Source organism: Lathyrus oleraceus, chromosome 5 (assembly GCF_024323335.1).
Source record: "Lathyrus oleraceus cultivar Zhongwan6 chromosome 5, CAAS_Psat_ZW6_1.0, whole genome shotgun sequence".
NCBI classification, from domain to species: Eukaryota; Viridiplantae; Streptophyta; class Magnoliopsida; order Fabales; family Fabaceae; genus Lathyrus; species Lathyrus oleraceus.
Genome location: NC_066583.1, coordinates 122,505,074 through 122,524,150, shown reverse-complemented (window position 1 = coordinate 122,524,150; position 19,077 = coordinate 122,505,074). Strand labels below are relative to the sequence as shown.

The window sequence follows — 19,077 nt, the reverse complement described above, 5'->3', positions numbered from 1 at the left end:
ACTAATTTTAAATTTATTAATTTATGTTTATTATAAATTATATTAATTTATATTAATACATATATATAAATAATATTATTTACAAGATATATATATATATATATATATATATATATATATATATATATATATATATTAATTTATATATATTAATTTAATTTATAACTAAATAATATTATTTATAAATTTTTGGGAGAATTAGGGTTAATCATGTTAGGGTTAATTAATCAATTATAATTAGGGTTTATTGATCGATTATAATTAGAGTTTGGTAGTTATGACCTAATTCAAACCCTAATTCTCCCTAAGACTAATTAATCAAGTGCGACACTAATTAGGGTTAAGTACATTGGTGTACAAGTTGAGTTATTTCCTTGTATTTTCTTCACCACTTTTTCCTATCATTTTCTCTATCAAGTTGAGTTCGTGGCATCCCCCAGACCGTCATCATGGCATCGAACATCATCAAGGCGGCCGGATCCTGAACCAGTAATCTTAAAAAGGGATGGACATGTTATTTTCTCGCCTCTCAAACCCCCAATGGAGATGAAATTTTGGAACATCCGTTCGTTGGACCAACTAAAAAGGTCCTTGTGTCTTGGTTAGAGGGAGATTACCAACCTGGTGAAGTCATCAGAAGGATTCAGAGGCTTAGAACAAGGTTCTCATTTGAAACTGGAGAAACGGTACGTTGGTGGGTTGAAGTTGAAAGCGACATTGATTGCATCCAAATGATGCATGGATCATATGACATAGTGTTACCTGTTGTAATTTCCTAGATTTTTATGGTTGTTTGTGTTGTTGTTCTTGTATTTGTTATTGTTCTAGTACTTGTTCTTGTTTTAGTGCCTGTTCTTGTTCCAGTATTTGTTTTTGTTTTAATATTTGTTGTTCTAATGTTAGATGTTTGTGTTTGTTGTTCCAATGTCATCTTCTATTTGGAATAAAAAGTAAACTTTATTGATAAATAGCATTGGTACACAAAGTTATGAATATGAAAACTATGTTGTGGAACTAGATCTACGATATGGACATTTGTTCTTATTATGCCCCAGTTGTCGACATATGTTACACTTCCTCTGCATTCTCTCTGCGACGTCCATTTCAGTTCTAATGCGCCTGTTGTTTGGGCGATCACTTTTATTCCGCCGCATCGAATCGTTGTGCCAAACAATTTCCCCGTCATACTCTGACCAATATGCCTCCAATGCTACCACCGACAAGGGAATATGTGGATTGGTATAGAGCAAATACAAATCCAAACATGGTTGTGTCTGACCCGTTCTATTTGGACGATCCCCGAATGCAACAACCATATTGCCAACAACAACAACCACCACAATATTCCCAACAACAACCACCACAATATTCCCAACAACAACAACCACCACAATATTACCAACAACAACAACCACCACCATATTACCAACAACAACCACCACCACCGTATTACCAACAACAACAACCACCACAACACATGTCCACCCCCCAACCAAATCAACACTACATACCACAAACTCAACCCCAATATCATGAAGATTACCAACACCAACCTCAACATTCCCACCACCATCAACAGTCCTAACACCTACCACAAACTCAATCCCCCCACCAACACCAATCCCAACACTTCCATCACGACGATGTCCCGGGCTCTTCCAGTCCTCCACTTAGCCCCGACACAGGTATACAAGAGGATTACCAACAAGACTACTACACACCACAACAGACATTGTTCTTTAGCCAACCCGATTCAACCCTCAACTACCAAAGGCCACATTTCGAGGGCGCACCCAGCAGGAGTCAGTTTGTCCCACCGAGACAAAGCTTTGAGGCCGCAGAGGGCACCCGCCTTTCCTACAGCATTGAAGGGACTTCAACCCAACCACAACGGCAAAGGGCAAGGGGACGGGTTAGGACTAGGGGTGGGAATAGGGAAGCACCACCACCATGTGAGCCGTCTAGACGAGTAGTTAGACCTCCCCCGTGCGGATCGTACCAGGGACCGCATAATAGGTAAAAAATCCCAAATTAATAATGCATTTTAATTAAACTTTATAATATTTGTCTTGTGTATTATTTTAATATAAATATATTGTGTTTATTAATATAAATTAATATATATATAAATTAATATATATTTATATATATATATCTTGTGTATTTTATAAATATATACATATTTATATGTATATAAATTAATATATTTTAATAATTTATAAATAATATTATTTAGTTATAAATTAAATTAATATATATAAATTAATATATATATATATATATATATATATATATATATATATATATATATATATATATATATATATATATATCTTGTAAATAATATTATTTATATATATGTATTAATATAAATTAATATAATTTATAATGAATATAAATTAATAAATTTAAAATAAGTTAAAAAAGATTTTAAAAAATTTTAAAAATAATTAAAAACATATTAAAAAAATTAAAAAAAAAGCAAAAATTTTTTTTTAAAAAAAACATTAAGAGTAGGCGCCACTCCTAGTGGCGACTTGCCCTCCAACTAAAGGGTAGGCGCCATCTAGGGTGGCGCTCATGTGTCTTTAGGGCAAAAAGTGTCCATTTTTATAAATTTTTTTGAAATTATGGTTATTTTTGAATTTTTTTAAAAAACATGATTATTAAAAAAAAAACTTCTATTATATAAACAGCAGGTAAAAAGGGTTTAGGGTTTAGGAAGCTACTATCTTTTCTATCTCTCTAGGTTTTGGGAGAGACTTTTTAACGTTCAAAATTGTTATCGATTCAGCCAGAATAAGAATGAATCTCCTCTCCGAATCAATCACCAACCTAACAGAGGTTTCATTGTCCATCGCCAAACATTTGTTCTCCAAACAAGAATATAAAGAAAAGAATATCGTGTTTTCGCCATTGTCACTCCAAATCGTACTCAGCATCATCGCTGTTGGCTCTGAGGGTTCCACACAACACCAGCTTCTTGAATTCCTCCGATCTGACTCTACCGACCAACTCAAAACGTTATGCTCTCAACTCGTTTCCTGTGTGCTCGCCGATAACACTCACCCCAGTGGATTTCTGTTTGGACCTCTGGTGTCTTTCGTCAATGGTGTGTGGGTTCAACGATCGTTATCTCTTCAACCTTGCTTCAAAGAAAGTGTGGCCACTGATTTCAAAGCCGCTATTGCCTCAGTTGATTTCTTAACCAAGGTATATTAATCTATCATCATACTATTTTTACCATGATCTATTATAGTATTTCTTTGTGAAATTACGTAGCACAAAAGAAAACAATTTACCTGATTTTTTTAGCACTTTATAATAATAACAAATATCAACATCTTGTAAACAATCAATTACTGATTTTATTTTTGATATTCTTTTGAAGGCTTCTAAGGTCACAAAAGAAGTGAATTTATGGGTTGAAAAAAAGACAAAAGGTCTTATAAAGAATCTACTTCCCCCTGGTTCAGTTGATAGATTTACCAACCTTATCTTTGCAAATGCACTATACTTCAAAGGAGCATGGATGACAGAGTTTGATATATCAGAAACAAAAGACTATAATTTTTACCTTCTCAGTGGCAGCTCAGTCAAAGTTCCTTTCATGACGAGTAAACAGAAACAATTTATTAATGCTTTTGATGGTTTTAAAGTCCTTCAACTTTTTTATAAGGGTAGGCATAGTTTCTCTATTTACTTTTATCTCCCTGATGCAAAAGATGGATTGTCAGCTTTGATTGAAAAGGTAGCTTCTGAACCTGAATTTTTAGAACGTACGCGTCCTAGAGAAAAGGTTCCAGTAGGTGACTTTAAAATTCCAAGATTCAATATTTCTTTTGGGCTTGAAGCTTCTAGCATGTTGAAGGATCTAGGAGTTGTTTTACCTTTCTCTGAAGTAGGTGGAGGTTTGACAAAAATGGTGGAGGACTCTCTTATAAGCGAAGAACTTTATGTTTCATGCATATGCCACAAGTCTTTTATTGAAGTAAATGAAAAAGGAACTGAAGCTACTGCTGCGACCCTTGCTGTACTTTCGGGTGGAGGTTGTGAGCCCATCAAACCACCGCCTCCTCCGATAGACTTTGTAGCTGACCATCCTTTCATGTTTTTGATTAGAGAAGATCGGTCTGGAACAATTCTCTTTATTGGACAAGTGCTCAATCCCAAGGTTTAGAAAACCTTTCCGAAAGAAGTCAGTATTGAAAGAAATTGTCATTAATTCACACTACCGACTATCGATGATGACCGTTAGTGATCCTTGTCATTTGATTTGATCTTTACTTTTCATTCTAGATTCAGTTGATTTCTTGCTTGTTGTTTATTTCAAATTGTTTCCCTTTAATTTTTTTTTTCAATTGGTCCTGTCATGTGGAATCACCGTTCCTAGATTAACAGAACTTGATTTTGTTATGAATCTATTTTTAGAGATGCTCATTGAATCTATTGATATTGTTTATTTCGAAACATTTAGGGTCTGTTTGATTTCTTTTTAAAAATAATTTTTTAATTTTTAAAAATTGAAAAACTAAAAACTCATTTGATAAATAGTTTTAAAAAAAGTGGTTTTGAAAACTATTTTTGTTTTTTAGTTTTAAAAACTAAAATACCAAAATTAGTAAAATCTATTTTACTTTTGAATTTTTAAAACACAAAAACTGAAAGAATTCAAGAATCATCATTGAGTTTTAAACTATCACTCTTAAATAGAATTTTTATTGCACGGCCTTTGTATTCTCTCATACCACCTTTGTTGGCTTATGAGAGAATTCAAGAATCATCATTGAGTTTTAAACTATCACTTATCTTAACCAAATATCATTAGATTTTAATGGTGTGAATGTTTTTTTTGCAAGTGCGCGAATTGCATCGGGGTAATATAAAAGGTTGTTCAACCCACAGAGAATATAGATTGCATCAATCAATAGTATTCACATCAGATTAATTAATAGTTTCATAATTTATTTTAAATTTAAATAGTTTTGGTCTCTTTCTCAGATTTTTGCATTAAAAAAAATTAACCATATTTCTATTATTTAAATGACAAGTTTCAGATGACATATGACAAATCATCGTATATAAATCTATTGTTAAATTTTATAAATAAAAGTATAAATTGAAAAAATGAACAACTCATCATTTTTTAATAAAAAAACGTGAGAGAGATTAAAACTGTTTGAATTTAAAATAGATGAATTAATTTTGTGAATCAGATAAAATAAAATAATAATTTATTCTAATATTTATAAAATATTTGTAAATGTTTATTTTGTGGGAGAGATAATTGAATATCTTGTATATCTTTTAATGTCATTTAGAAAATATATATATATATATATATATATATATATATATATATATATATATATATATATATATATATATATATATATATATATATATATATATATATATAAATATAAACGTGATTAATATAATAGTTTTTTTAATTCCTAGAAGTAATGTTAATAATTATATAAATAAAAAATACGGCACACAAGTAAAAGATTAAGATTTAAATATGAATTTAGAATCTATAACTAATCATTATCTTGTTTAAAAATATATATTATATTTTAATAGATGATATATATAGTCTAAGAAATTTTTACTTTGGTGAATTCAACGTGAACAATAAATACAAAATTCGAATATCAATCCCATAACAACATTTATTAGTATGTTATTATTGAACTCAATTGTATATTAGCGCGTATTTCAAAGCAATAATTTGATATTAAAAAATTAAATCAATTATTTTATATAGTGTATTGTTAATTTATATCTTAAATTGATATTATTCATTCAATATACAAAAGTAAAAGAATAAAGTATACTCAATTGTAGAGTATTAGTGGGGGCATAGACCCATAGAATCATATAGGTACTTCAGTCCGTGTATATTGTTGATGTCGCGGTTCCGTATGTTAAAGTATAAAATTTATATTTTTAAAAATTAAGAAATTTTAATTAATTAAAAATTCGTTTAAACCGAAAACAAATTTAAAGGCGATATCAACTGTCACTCGCGTAGCACTCGAGCTTAAACTTACAAACGCTTGCTGTCGCATCACATTTATTCTTCTAAACTCTATTTTTGAAAATGATTATTTTTAAATTTTAAAATAAATCTTGTTATCGACTTGATTTGATTTAAGATCTGATTTTTGCTTTCTAACTCAGATACGAGTTCCTCTATTTCAAAATAGGATCAATGTCTCTAAGTTTAATGCATTTGCGGTAATTAATTTCAACTTAAAATATTATAAAAATCAGTCTAAAAAATGAGTCTCAATTTAATAGATAATTTCTAACTTGGATGCGAATACCGTCGGAACAATAGTCCTCACATTCCAAACTACAAACGGTTTAACACGATAAATTTGACATTGTATTCATATTAAATTCACTATGCATAGCAAATAAAATTCTAAATATGATAATGTAGTGATGATAATGAGAAGTAATAGTACGCTACCTAGTTTATCACTACAGACACACACTCGTGATTGAAAACTAACATTCTTACAAACACGCTCAACCTTCCTACGGTTGATCAAATGTGATGGCTCCCTTTATCAACCATAGTGAAAGATTTTTAAGTAATATACCTCTTAGAAACCACCATTTCCTTATTCCTCTTAATTGAGTCATTGACATTATATTTGATCTAGTATCCCTTTATCAATAATTTTCCATGTATTATTTATATCAAGAGCATGTACCTCATTATCCATGGATTGATTCCAACAATCAATATGCGAGGCCTAGTCTTTAGTTTTAGGATTAATGTGCAATGCTGGTATTATACCATATGTCAATGGTTATGCATCATTATGAGAAAATTCAATTTTAGCATTCAAAACAAAATTACAATGAAAACTTTGCAAATATCCAGCCTTTTTTTATTTATTATTCTAGTAGATCACCTTACAGCAATTGGACAGACAAACTTAAAATTTTCTAATTATATATCTCCACTTATTGTTCGGTGTACCTTTTGTTCTATTGAATGCATTAACGTCTAATTCCCTGATCAATTGATAAATTCAATAGAATTACAACCCATTAGTGGCTGTAAACCTAACCATGTTCCTCTAGCTATTACACACATTTTTATTCTAGGTATTTTACATATTAAATTCTTTACTAACATTTTCTAAATCAAAATATCAATTTTAGAGTTTAATAAAAAAAAAATACTAAGAATAAAATACGAGTAAATCATAATGATTACATCTATTCCCAAACACACCAAAATTTTGCCATTCGTGATTGATATAGCTTTACAAGATAAAGATATCATAAAATTAGCATCCAAGTTTGAATTATTTTTGTTAAAAGCATTCATGTCTCCTTTTTATATGCCTTTATTTTCTCCTTTCTTCTCTCAAAGAGTTAGAAGTCTTTAAACCCTCTTACTTCTCGTCCCTCGGATCACCCAAACAAGTAAAAAAAACAATTCTAACACCATCATCATCATTGAAACATATAGATACGGGTTCAGATAGATTATATGGAGGTTCAACACTGTGTTGCGAACCAACCAATGGTTTTGATGTCTTAAAGGGAAATAAAAGATTTTGGGAAGCAACGGATTTAGAAGTCTCAAAAATCTACGAAAATGCAGTAAAAGTTGGGGTCAAAGGGGGTGGAGGAGCATAATTCTCATGTGGAGGTGATCAAATGCTTGGAGAAGAAGGACCAAGTTGAAAATAAGGATCTTGAGTCAGTCAATCTCTATGCCTTTGTTTTATGTTTGTATGCTTTAGGAAACCAAATTACAAACAATTCAGGACGAAGGGGTTTAATTGCTTTGGGGTGGTAAAGAGATGGAGTGGACATCCAAAGGTTCTCAAGAAGAACATGAGGCCTCTTAATTATGTGGAAAAAAAATATTTTTGAACTTAATCTATGTTTTATGGGAGAGGGTTTTGTTGGGATTTATGTGTTACGGAAGGGTACATCTATCTACATTGTGAATGTATATTCTTCCTGTTTCATTCATAATAAGAGAAAATTTTGGAGTGAGTTGAATGAATTTAAGAGAAAGTTCCCTAGTGGTGAATGGTGTGTAACATGCAACCTTAATGCAATCAAGAAAGAGAATGAGAGGAAAGGTAAAAAGAATACCTTAGTAAATAAAGGTGAAAAACTTGAATTTGGAGAATTTATAGAGATTGTGGATCTAGTAAATGTTCTTGTATTCACTTTGTTTAAGTTAGATGGTAGTGCCATGAGTAGGATAGATAGATTCTTACTTTTAGAGGAGTTGTTAACAATTTGGAAGATTTATTGTTAATGTGTAGGTAGTATGGACTTATCTAATCACTACCCTATATGGATCAGAGGAAATGTCTCAAACCGAGGTTCAAAACCATTCAAAATTTTCATTGTTTGGATGGAATGCCAAGAGTTTGTTCCTTTTGTGACAAAGTTTTGGAAATCAAATGTTGTTCAAGGAAAATATGTTTATGTTTTAAAAGAAAAATTGAAAGGTTTGAAAGAGAATTTAAGAAGATGGAAAAAGGAAGTTTTGGGAACTTTAGATTTGGAGGTGTAAGGAGATGAAGATGATCTCAACGGTTTAGACCAAATGTTAGCAAATGATACTATGATGTATTATAATATTTTGGCAGGAAAATACCTTGAGGAATCATGCAAGATTGTAAATCATTGCATTACAAAGACAGCATACTAAGGCAGAAATCTATACATGAGAGGACCAAAGAGGGTGATTCAAACTCTAACTTTTTTCACAAGACTACGAAGAAGAGGTTTCAAAGGAAGGTAATTTTAGGGGTTAACAAAAATTCAAGGAGGATAGTTCAAGTTGAAGTAGTGAAAATGGAAGTTAATATACCACTTTTAAAACTTATTTAAAAATAAAAATCAAAAGAGGACTCTTTTGGATGGTGTGGAGTTTCAAAAGTTAACCATACAGGATATTGTCATGTAAATTGACTTTTCTGTCTTTCTCTATTGTATTTCATACTATATATAATCGTATCAATAATTATCGGTAATTACAACTTATAATGACAAATATTTTATTGCCTAATTTATGTAATCTATTATAGGAAAGTAGATAATTTACAATAAGGATTAAGATCAATTCCTATTAACATCCCCCCTCAAATTGATGCGGCTGATCAATAAGCATCATGTTGCTAACAAGAAACTGATGGTGTGGTCGCGACACAACTTTGGTAAGAATATCTGCAACCTGAAGTTGAGTACCGACGTGAGGAAGTGCTATAAGTCGGTCATCGTAGGCATCACAGATTGAATGACAATCGACTTCGATATATTTGTTGTGTTCATGAAAGACGGGATTCGCAACAATCTGGATGACACTAGTATTGTCGGCATAAAGTGATGTAGGTTCTGTTTGAGGAAATCCAAGTTCAGCCAAAAGACCACGTAACCAAATAATTTCTGAGCAGGCAACAGACATTGTGCGATACTCAGATTCAGTAGAGGATTTAGAGAATCTTGCTTGCTTCTTACTTTTTTATGAGATCAACGAAGAACCAAGAAACATGCACCAACTAGTGACAGATTGACGAGTGTCTGGACACCTGGCCCAATCTGCATCACTATAAGCACTCAATATAGGAGCTATTCCAATGGGAAAAAATAGACCACGATGAGAGGTTCCTTTCAAATAGCGAATTATACGACAAACTGCTGCCAAATGAAGATGCCGAGGAGAATGCATGAACTGACTTACTTGTTGAACAACAAAAGGTATGTCAGGACGAGTAATAGTTAAGTAATTAAGGATGCCCACAAGTTGTCGATACAATAAAGGATCTAGAAAAATATCACCATCATCACGGTGATATTTAACATTAACCTCAAGAGGGGTATCCACTGGATTAGCTGCTTCAAGACCAGACATAATAATCAAATATGTGGCATACTTGTGTTGATGAAGGAAGGTTCCCTTGGACGTAGAATGAACCTCAAGACCAAGAAAATAGTGTAGATTACCCAGATCTTTCATGTGAAATAAGGTTTGTAACTGTTTCTTAAGTCGCTGAATGGAAGCATGATCAAAACCAGTAATAATCATATCATCAACATATAAAAGAAGCATAACAATACCCGGAAATGTGCTATGAATAAATAAAGAGGAATCATATTGATTATGAGTAAACGAGAACCCAAGTAGAGTGGAGCAGAATTTCTCGTACCATGCTCTAGGTGCCTGTTTCAAACCATATAAGGAGCGTTTGAGCTTGCACGCGCCTTTAGATGAAGAGAATAAGCCTTGAGGCGGAGTCATATAAATATCTTCTGTCAAGTCACCATGAAGAAAAGCATTCTTCACATCCATTTGATGAATAGACCACCCACTAGAAGCAGCTATAGATATGATCGTGCGAACAGTTGTCATTTTGGCAACTGCAAATGTCTCATCATAATCATTTCCATATTCCTGCTTATTTCCTAAAGCAACCAAACGAGCCTTGTAATGGTTGAGGGACCCATCAGAGTTCAATTTCATAGAATAAACCCATTTGTAACCTATAGGTTTGACATCAGGAGGACATGAGACAATATCCCATGTGAAATTCTCTTAAAGAGCTTGAAGCTCTTCATTCATTGCTTTTATCCATCGCACATCTTTAACAGCCTGTGAGTAGCAAGTAGGAATAAATATGCTAGATAGTGTGGCAGTCAGAGAAGTATGTGAGGAATCATACCTATCTGGTGAATATCTATCTGGTGCTCGAGATATTCGACCAGAACGCCGTGGTTCAACTGGTATAGAATCAGGTGGCGGTTCAGCGTCGGGAAGGGGTGTGGGAACCTCTTGTCTGCGTTTTCTGACATATACATGACCTGGTTTATAACGTTCCATAGATTGAGGCATAATATAAAACTTAGGAAGAGTAACGATATCATTAATGGCAGAAGAAACACAGGGATACATAAACTGATTATCAAAAAATGTCACATTCCTAGAAATGTGAATACGATGGTATGTGACATCATAACACACAAATCCCTTATGAGAGTTATTATATCCCATAAATGCACATTAAACTGACTGTGCTCCAAGCTTATGCCTTTCAAATGGAGGTAAGTGAACAAAACACACACACCCAAAAGTATGTAAAGCATTATAATCAGGGTGAATTTTAAAATGACGAAAGAAAGGAGAATCAAGATCAATAACCGTAGAAAGATGATTAATCAAGAAGACAGTTGTGGAAAGAGCCTCCGCTCAAAATCGGGATGGTACAGAAGCTTGGAGAAGTAAGGTGCGTGTTACATCAAGCAAACGACGATTCTTACGTTCTGCCATGCCATTTTGTTTTGGAGTATTGGGACAAGATCGTTGAGACAAAATTCCTTTTTGTTGAAGGGATTACTAAAACTCATGAGACATATACTCACCACCAGAGTCAGAGCGAAAAAAATTTACACTTGCTTGAAATTGAGTTTCAACATGTGTCAAAAATTTCTTGAACATAGAAAACACTTCAGATTTAGAAGGAGAAAATATATCCAAGTAAAACGATTATAATCATCAATTCATATCGATGACAAATATTTGTTTCATGTTTGGGACAAAATAGGAGAGTAAAACACTATTTTTTGTAATGCATTGGTAGTTAAAAATATTCCACAATGTTTAAAATATTCCTGACATTAGTTAGATGTCACACTTTAAAAACAATGTAAAAAAGATTTTGTCGTAAACTCTGTGACATTTGTTGTCTTAAATTTATATTAGACTTAAATTAGTGTATTAAAAATATTTTTTTTCTATTTAGAAGACATCAAAAGACATCTAAATTTAATTAAATAATTGATTTATTATAAATATTCGCTTGGTAGATGAACTGTACGCTTCAACAACTTTTAAAAAATATTTGCTTCTAGAAAATAATTTAATTAAAAGGAAAATTAAAAAAAACATTTTTAGGTATTATAATTTTTTTATTTTGATATATTTAAAAAACACAAATTTGAAGTAATTTTTTATTCACAAAATTAGTCTCTACGTATAATTTTATTAATTAAAGTCAAATTAGCAAAGAAGGGTCATTCATATTTTAATTTTAAAAATATTCAAAAAAAAAGTTTATTTAGTTGATTGATGACAAACAAACCTTTATCTGTTATGTGAATTATATATAGTATAACGTTTTTCAGTAACTCATTTATAAAAAACAATGTGAAAAAAAATAAAATCATAAATCTCAAAGAAAGCAAAATTAATAAATGACATTTTAGTAAAATTCTAAAAGATTTAGAATGAGTAAAAGTCTAAAAGATTACTTTTACGAAAAGTTGATATGTGACAAAATTTTTTTTATAAAAATAACTCACTTTTTAAAGGAATTTCCTAAAATACCCTGATTTTAAAAAAAATCCCAAACTACCCCACTTTTAGGAGGAGTCGCCAATTGAATTGGAGACTCCTCTTAAAAATTGAATGGAGACGTCAATTGGATTGGCTAGCCCTAGCCAATCCAATTGACGTCCCTTTGTAGGGTTTAAGAGGAGGCGCCAATTCAATTGGAGACTCCTCCTAAAATGCAATTTTTGTGTTATAAATAGATGCGTTGTGTGAGTAATTGTTCCACATCTCATATAATCATTTGGCAATCATGTTCGGTGTTCGTCGCCGATACGGAAAGGTGATTTATGCGAGAGACAAACCTCATATGCTGATGCTGTTCTGGAACATCACTACGTTCGATCAACTGAAGAGGGAGTTGGTTCGTTGGTTAGATGGGAAAATACCAGAAGGGGAAAAAATTAGAAGTATTGAGAGACTTGACAATATCTTTGGTTGGACGCGAATGAAGACTGATAAGGATGCTAGGGAAATGATGTTCGGTCGAGACAACATCAATTTGATTGTTGTAATCAGTTAGAAATATTTCTGTTTTCATATAGCTTATTTTGTACTGATGTTTGTTGTGAACCTCGTTGTAACAAAAACTTAATGATATATAATGATTGAAGTTTACAGAAATACAATGTTACAAAAAGCTTAAGACCTAGATGATGCTCCTCGATTGGGACAATTGTTCTTGTTGTGTCGTGGTTGACGACAAATACTACATAATCTTATCATTTTATTTGTGGAATCCATCTCTGTTCTGATACGTGTGCTGTTTGGCCTTCCTTTTTTCTTTCTACACATCTCGTCATTGTGCCAAACAATATCACCTTCATATGGAGGCCAGTAATCCTCCATTGGTAGTACCGAGAAGCTTTGATTATATACATTCATGACGGTGTCGGCCTTGTACACATCAAATAATTGGCTGTAAGCATCTTGACGAGTATAAGTGCATGTTGCAATGACATGGGAGCAAGGTATGCGGAAGGCCTGGAATTTTCCACAATCGCACTAACTTCTGTTTAGTCTAATAGCGTAGGCTAAATTTAGTCTCCCCTCGTTGTGGTCCATTGTTTCCTGGAAGCTGAAATTTTGCCTATGACGGTCAAAGACTGTTACAACGTGTGTACTAGCTTTAATGCTCTCCTCTTTCATGACCTTCATGCAACACTCACTGAATACTTGCCCGTACATTAACACCGCACTCCATCTTTCACCTCTGGTTGCAAACATAGAAGCCAACCTATAATAGGTCGATCTTACCAAGGCGGTTATCGACAGATTTCGAATTCCTTTGAATACCCCATTCATGCATTCCACAAGGTTTGTTGTCATGTGGCCCCATCGACAACCTCTGTCAAATGCCCTTGTCCACTGCTCTACTGGTATGTTATTTAGCCATCTCCCTGCGTCTTCATTAGACAGTCTAATTTCATCACGATAATATTGAAATGACGGCTGACTTAGAGCATACCCATCATTCACCACCTTCTTGCGAAGATTCTTATCTTTTATAGCACGCATGAAGTTTTGTGCAATGTGTCTGATGCAATAGACATGGGTAGAAGGAGGATCATGCCATCCGTTGTCATGGTTGTTATAGGCACTCTCAATGGCAGCATGTCTATCAGAAATCAAACAGAGATTGGCTTGTGGAGCCACATGCGTTCTGAGATGTCGAAGAAAGAAACCCCATCCACCATCCGTTTCACCTTCAACAAGAGCAAAGGCAATGGGAAAGACATTGTTGTTGCCGTCTTGTGCAACCGCCATGAGCAAAGTACCCTTGTATTTTCCGTATAACCAAGTGCCATTAATTTGAATAATAGGTTTGCAGAATGCGAAACCTTTGATGCACGGGTCAAATGCCCAAAAGAGACGGTGAAAGATTCTATTACCTGTAGCACATGCTCTGTCTGGCATCATCGCTGGCAATGTCTCCATAATTACCACAGTTCTTGGGACATATGTTTTTAGTGCCCATAAAAACTGTCGCAATTCCTTGTATGAATCCTCCCAGTTGCCGAAAACTTGTTCAACAACCTTTGTCCTCGCAATCCAGGCTTTCTTGTAAGATGGAGTATAATTATATGTTGTTCTGATATGGGATATAATTATACTCACCTTCACGGATGAGCCTTTATTAACCAACGACAGAATGTCTTGACATATCAACGTTGCGCTTAGTTTACGGCGATCTTGTTCAACGTTAGTTGCAATGCAACGGTGAGGTGGGTCTATTGAAGCGATCTCCTAAGAGTCGTTTTTCTTCTTGTAAGATGCAGCCAAACAAAACTTACAAAGCATGTTACGACATTCGATAACATACCTTCTAGAATCAGTGCGTTTCACTGTAAAATCAGCAGAGTTGTTCATGTGGGATTTTTTGATAGCCAGAACACATTCTTCTTTGGTACGAAACATGTCTCCCACCTTTAATTCGCCTTCTGATCTCGGATACGGATTATAGAAAACACTGTTGGATGTTTCATCGTCGTGCAGATCCATATTTGTCATATGTTGAGGCGGGTTGTAGACATGACTAGGAGGTATTGGTGGTGGTTGATCATCATCTTCATCGTCGTTGTTCAGCATGTGATCAACCTATATCTCGGTCTCCTCTTCTTCTTCATCAACGACGTCCACTTCTGCTTCTGCTTCTGGGTTGACGTCATCTGACCATTGTGGTTCAAATTCACCAGATTCATCCTGACTGGTTAGTTGAGACTGTTGAGATGGTATACATGGTTGAAGAGTAATGTACAACTTAATACAGTTGCAGCCTGAATGTTCATGACTAACAAACATGTATTCAACATCTTCATCGTCTCGTACCTTAAGGGGGAAATACTTACATTGACTATTCTCAAAAAATATTGGATTTTGATATGTGATCTTTGACAAAATACCCGATCCTATACAGGATTGTATTCTTTTTTTCAAATGCAAGAAGGTTGCATTTCTCTTGATCGTGAGTTTAATGGTATCGGTGTTTCGAAAACAAAAACCATATAGCTCAGACTCGTATGTTTCACCGTTGCAGTGAACGTTGACACTGTATAATAATGAAGATGACATTGTGCAGATGAAAACTATTTTCTTACTGCAGATGAATGTGAGTGAAGTGTCTTGGATGTTGATAGTAAGACACTTAAATAGAGGAGTGAAGTGTCTCACATGCTAGCTAGTTCGAAGTGACGTCTCACACATGCAAGCTACTCCGAAGTGACGTGTCGCACATGCAAGCTACTCCAAAATGATGTGTCAACCATGCAAGCTACTAAGAAGTGACATGTTCAGCATGCAAGAGAGAGGACAACCATGTGTCAGACATGTAGACACACACTCCAAATGAATTGGCACCCCCACTCATTCCTTGCACATGGGCGCCAATTCAAGTGGAGACACTTTGTCAAAGTATGCATTCAGACCTCGATACCAAGCAATCAGACCTAAGTCTTGCATGCATGTCCCTATGGAGGCGCCAATTTGAATGGCGACCCCTCTTAAAGGTTGTACATGGTCGCCAATTCAAGTGGAGACACCATGCAAGCACAACTTTTCATGCTCCCATCCATTTGCCTATAAATACATCCACTCCATCAACACTTCTTCCACACCATCACTCTCATTACTTCTTTTACAATACTTCTTCTACAATACTTCTTCTACAATTTCATCTACAACAACTTCTTGTAGTTTCATCTACATCAACCCCCCGACAAAATGTCTATCCTCACAATGGGCGAATCACATAGAGGAACGGTTGCAAACATCGCAACATATGTAAGTTTTTTCTTTTGTTAACTTTTTATCTTTCATCTTCACCAACCCCCTTTTATTTTAACATACCAACTTAGTCAAGTTTTTTGTTCTTTCTTTTATAGGATGTATCAAAGTTCCGAACTCGGGTCCACGAATATGTCCATATGGATCCGATGATTCAACCTTATGTTGAACTCGCCGATTTTGGTCATATAAGCAAGATTTTGTCTTGGTCCATAGATAACAAATTCATTCTAGCTTTATGAGAAAGATGGAGACCAGAGACACACGCATTTTGGTTCCCAACCGGTGAGTGTACCGTGACGTTAGAAGACGTCTACATGCTTTTGGGACTACCCATTGAAGGTAAGGTTGTTAATGGTAAAACCAACTATGCGAATTCAATTTGCATGGATCTCTTGGAGACTGATTTGTTAGATGATAACGCAAGAGGTCAAGGTATACTGCTTTCACGCCTTAAGTCGTACTATAATAGTTTATACTTAGATGAGCAAGATGCTCGAATAATAAAAACTAGGTGTTACATTATGCTGTTAATTGACTCGTTTTTATTTCCAGAAGGTAGTGGTTCTAGCATGCATATTATGTATTTACCTTTACTTAGACATGTAGATAGAATAGGAAGTTACAGTTGGGGATCTGCTTGTCTAGCCTATCTCTATAGCTCTTGTGCAAAAACTCACACAAAGACACATCTACATTTTCTGGATGTGCTGTTTTGCTACAAGCATGAGGTTGGTCAAGACTACCTTCCCTAGCACCCGTCAACAATAATCCTTTCACATTTCCATATGCACAAAAGTAAGTTGTTTAAATTGCTATATCTTTACTTACTTCTTTAAAGATTATTACCTCTAACTAATATTTTTTGACTTTTTAGTGTAGATGGTATGCACGTGGTATGAGTTACAACAGATGTCCAAGACACTGTATTACTCAGTATCGCAACCTGTTGGATCACCTTCGACCGACAAACGTAAGGAAAATATCTTAATGATTTCGTTATATTTTGTTAACTTCTTCTACCTTGACTATAATCCAATCTTCTTTTACATTTCAGTTTATTTGGCGTCGATACCTTAATTTGGATCATGACCATCAAGTCAACGCTGAAGACGCGGTCGTATGGACTGCATGCACACCGATAATACGGTTCATAACTGTGGAGATGCACAACAGTGATCGTGTGAAGCTGCAGTTTGGTATGCCCCAAAATATCCCAGATCCCCCAGCTAGCCTAGGAGAATGGCATCTGCGCAAAGTTAACGACCAATGGAACTTCAATCCATGGCAAAACTTCGCAAGATCAGAGTGTCGCAAATGGAAGCACCGTCATGACCATGTGTTAACTGACGCAGTCATGCCAACTGAAGAAAAACCAAGTCGTACTTATATGGCTTGGTATAGATCGGTTGGTTTTCAGTTCATCGCCGAGGATATGTACTTGTACGACCCACGCCAGATGACTTACACACCTGACACCTCAACATCAAACCCCTAACAATAGTGTCAGGCCGGATACACACCACCCCATGTCCGTCAAACGTTTCGTTCAACCAACATACAAACATACAACCAAAACATTCCATACACCCAACCCCAATACCAAGAGCATACCCCATACCACCACCAACAAATTGACCATCAACCTGAGACTCAACATCGCTTCGCACCCACCCCATCACCCTATCAAAGTCGCCTAAGCCAGAACACCCAACGATCATACAACATCAACCGCCCCTCCTCCTATCGTAGCCAAGAAGCCCAAACCTCACAAAACCAAAACATCCAACAACCCTATCTCTACCAAACACCACAACAACCTTTCCAACCTTTCCTCGACGCATCGTTCACACCCATGTCTCCCTTCAACCGTCTCGGTCGCCCATCAATGAGTCAACCATATCCCAACTTCTCTGGCATGAGTCATGAGCTCAGCTACGGCGGTACACCATCGATGCATATTGAAGATTATGCCGACTTGTCTGACTATCTCAACAGACCTTCTCCTGTAGTTGGTAGTGACGCTCCTGGCCCCTCAGATGCTCAAACACCAGTACCGAATCATCAACGTGGGATAGGGCCATGGGTTAGGGTAGCTCGAGGATGTGGGACCGGAGGTCGGTTAGGTGATCCCGGTCATCACCATTAGGTTTCTTTGTGTAAACGGAAAATTTTATTAATATCAATTGATCCTATATCAAATTTATCTATCACGTATACCATTTATAAAAAAAATAGCATTTTACACTGAGGCTCCAATTGAATTGGCGCCTCCTTTTAAGGCCTACACAGGGGCGCCAATTGGATTGACGCCTCCATTCAATTTTTAAGAGGAGTCTCCAATTCAATTGGCGACTCCTCCTAAAAGTGAGGTAGTTTGAGAATTTTTTGAAACCAGGGGTATTTTGGGAATTTCTTTAAAAAAGTGGATAATTTTCGTAAAAAATTACAAAAAAAAATTAAGTAAAATTAATTTAGTATAAAAGTAGTTTGGGCATTATAGTAAAATGGCAGAGTTATTATTTTAATAAACATATGTTTTAATTGACTAAATAATTACAAATATATTCTAATAAATGGTGTTGATTGCAATATCTTGATTGTTTTGAGATAGAAACTTTCGCCCTCAATCTTTTCCTATAACCTCTTATTATTGGAGATTTGGCAGCGTGATTATTGCATATAAATTTCTATAGAAAATAAATATTTGTAAGATTTGGCCCTAATACTTTTGCATTAATTAGCAAGACATTATATATATATATATATATATATATATATATATATATATATATATATATATATATAATATATATATATATATATATATATATATATATATATATATATATATATATATATATATATATATATAAAATGCAAATAGCATGTAAAAAGGGTTTAGGGTTTCGGAA

The 19,077-nt window shown here is 34.5% G+C and overlaps 1 protein-coding gene across 1 annotated transcript; it reads left to right on the top strand.

The window, feature by feature from the left end:
• The first annotated feature begins 2,744 nt into the window (after positions 1 to 2,744).
• Positions 2,745 to 4,245, top strand: LOC127085242 (serpin-ZX). The gene is made up of 2 exons (XM_051025783.1): positions 2,745 to 3,213; positions 3,392 to 4,245. The coding sequence occupies exons 1-2, from the start codon at positions 2,806 to 2,808 to the stop codon at positions 4,178 to 4,180; spliced, it is 1,197 nt and encodes a 398-aa protein (XP_050881740.1). The 5' UTR covers positions 2,745 to 2,805; the 3' UTR covers positions 4,181 to 4,245.
• The last annotated feature ends 14,832 nt before the right edge of the window (positions 4,246 to 19,077 follow it).

What these genes read in the sequence shown, in the direction of transcription:
- LOC127085242 (XM_051025783.1), top strand. Translation starts at nt 2,806, where the DNA reads ATGAATCTCCTCTCCGAATCAATCACCAACCTAACAGAGGTTTCATTG. An exon ending in CAGTTGATTTCTTAACCAAG is followed by an intron (nt 3,214 to 3,391) that starts GTATATTAATCT and finishes ATTCTTTTGAAG; the next exon opens with GCTTCTAAGGTCACAAAAGA.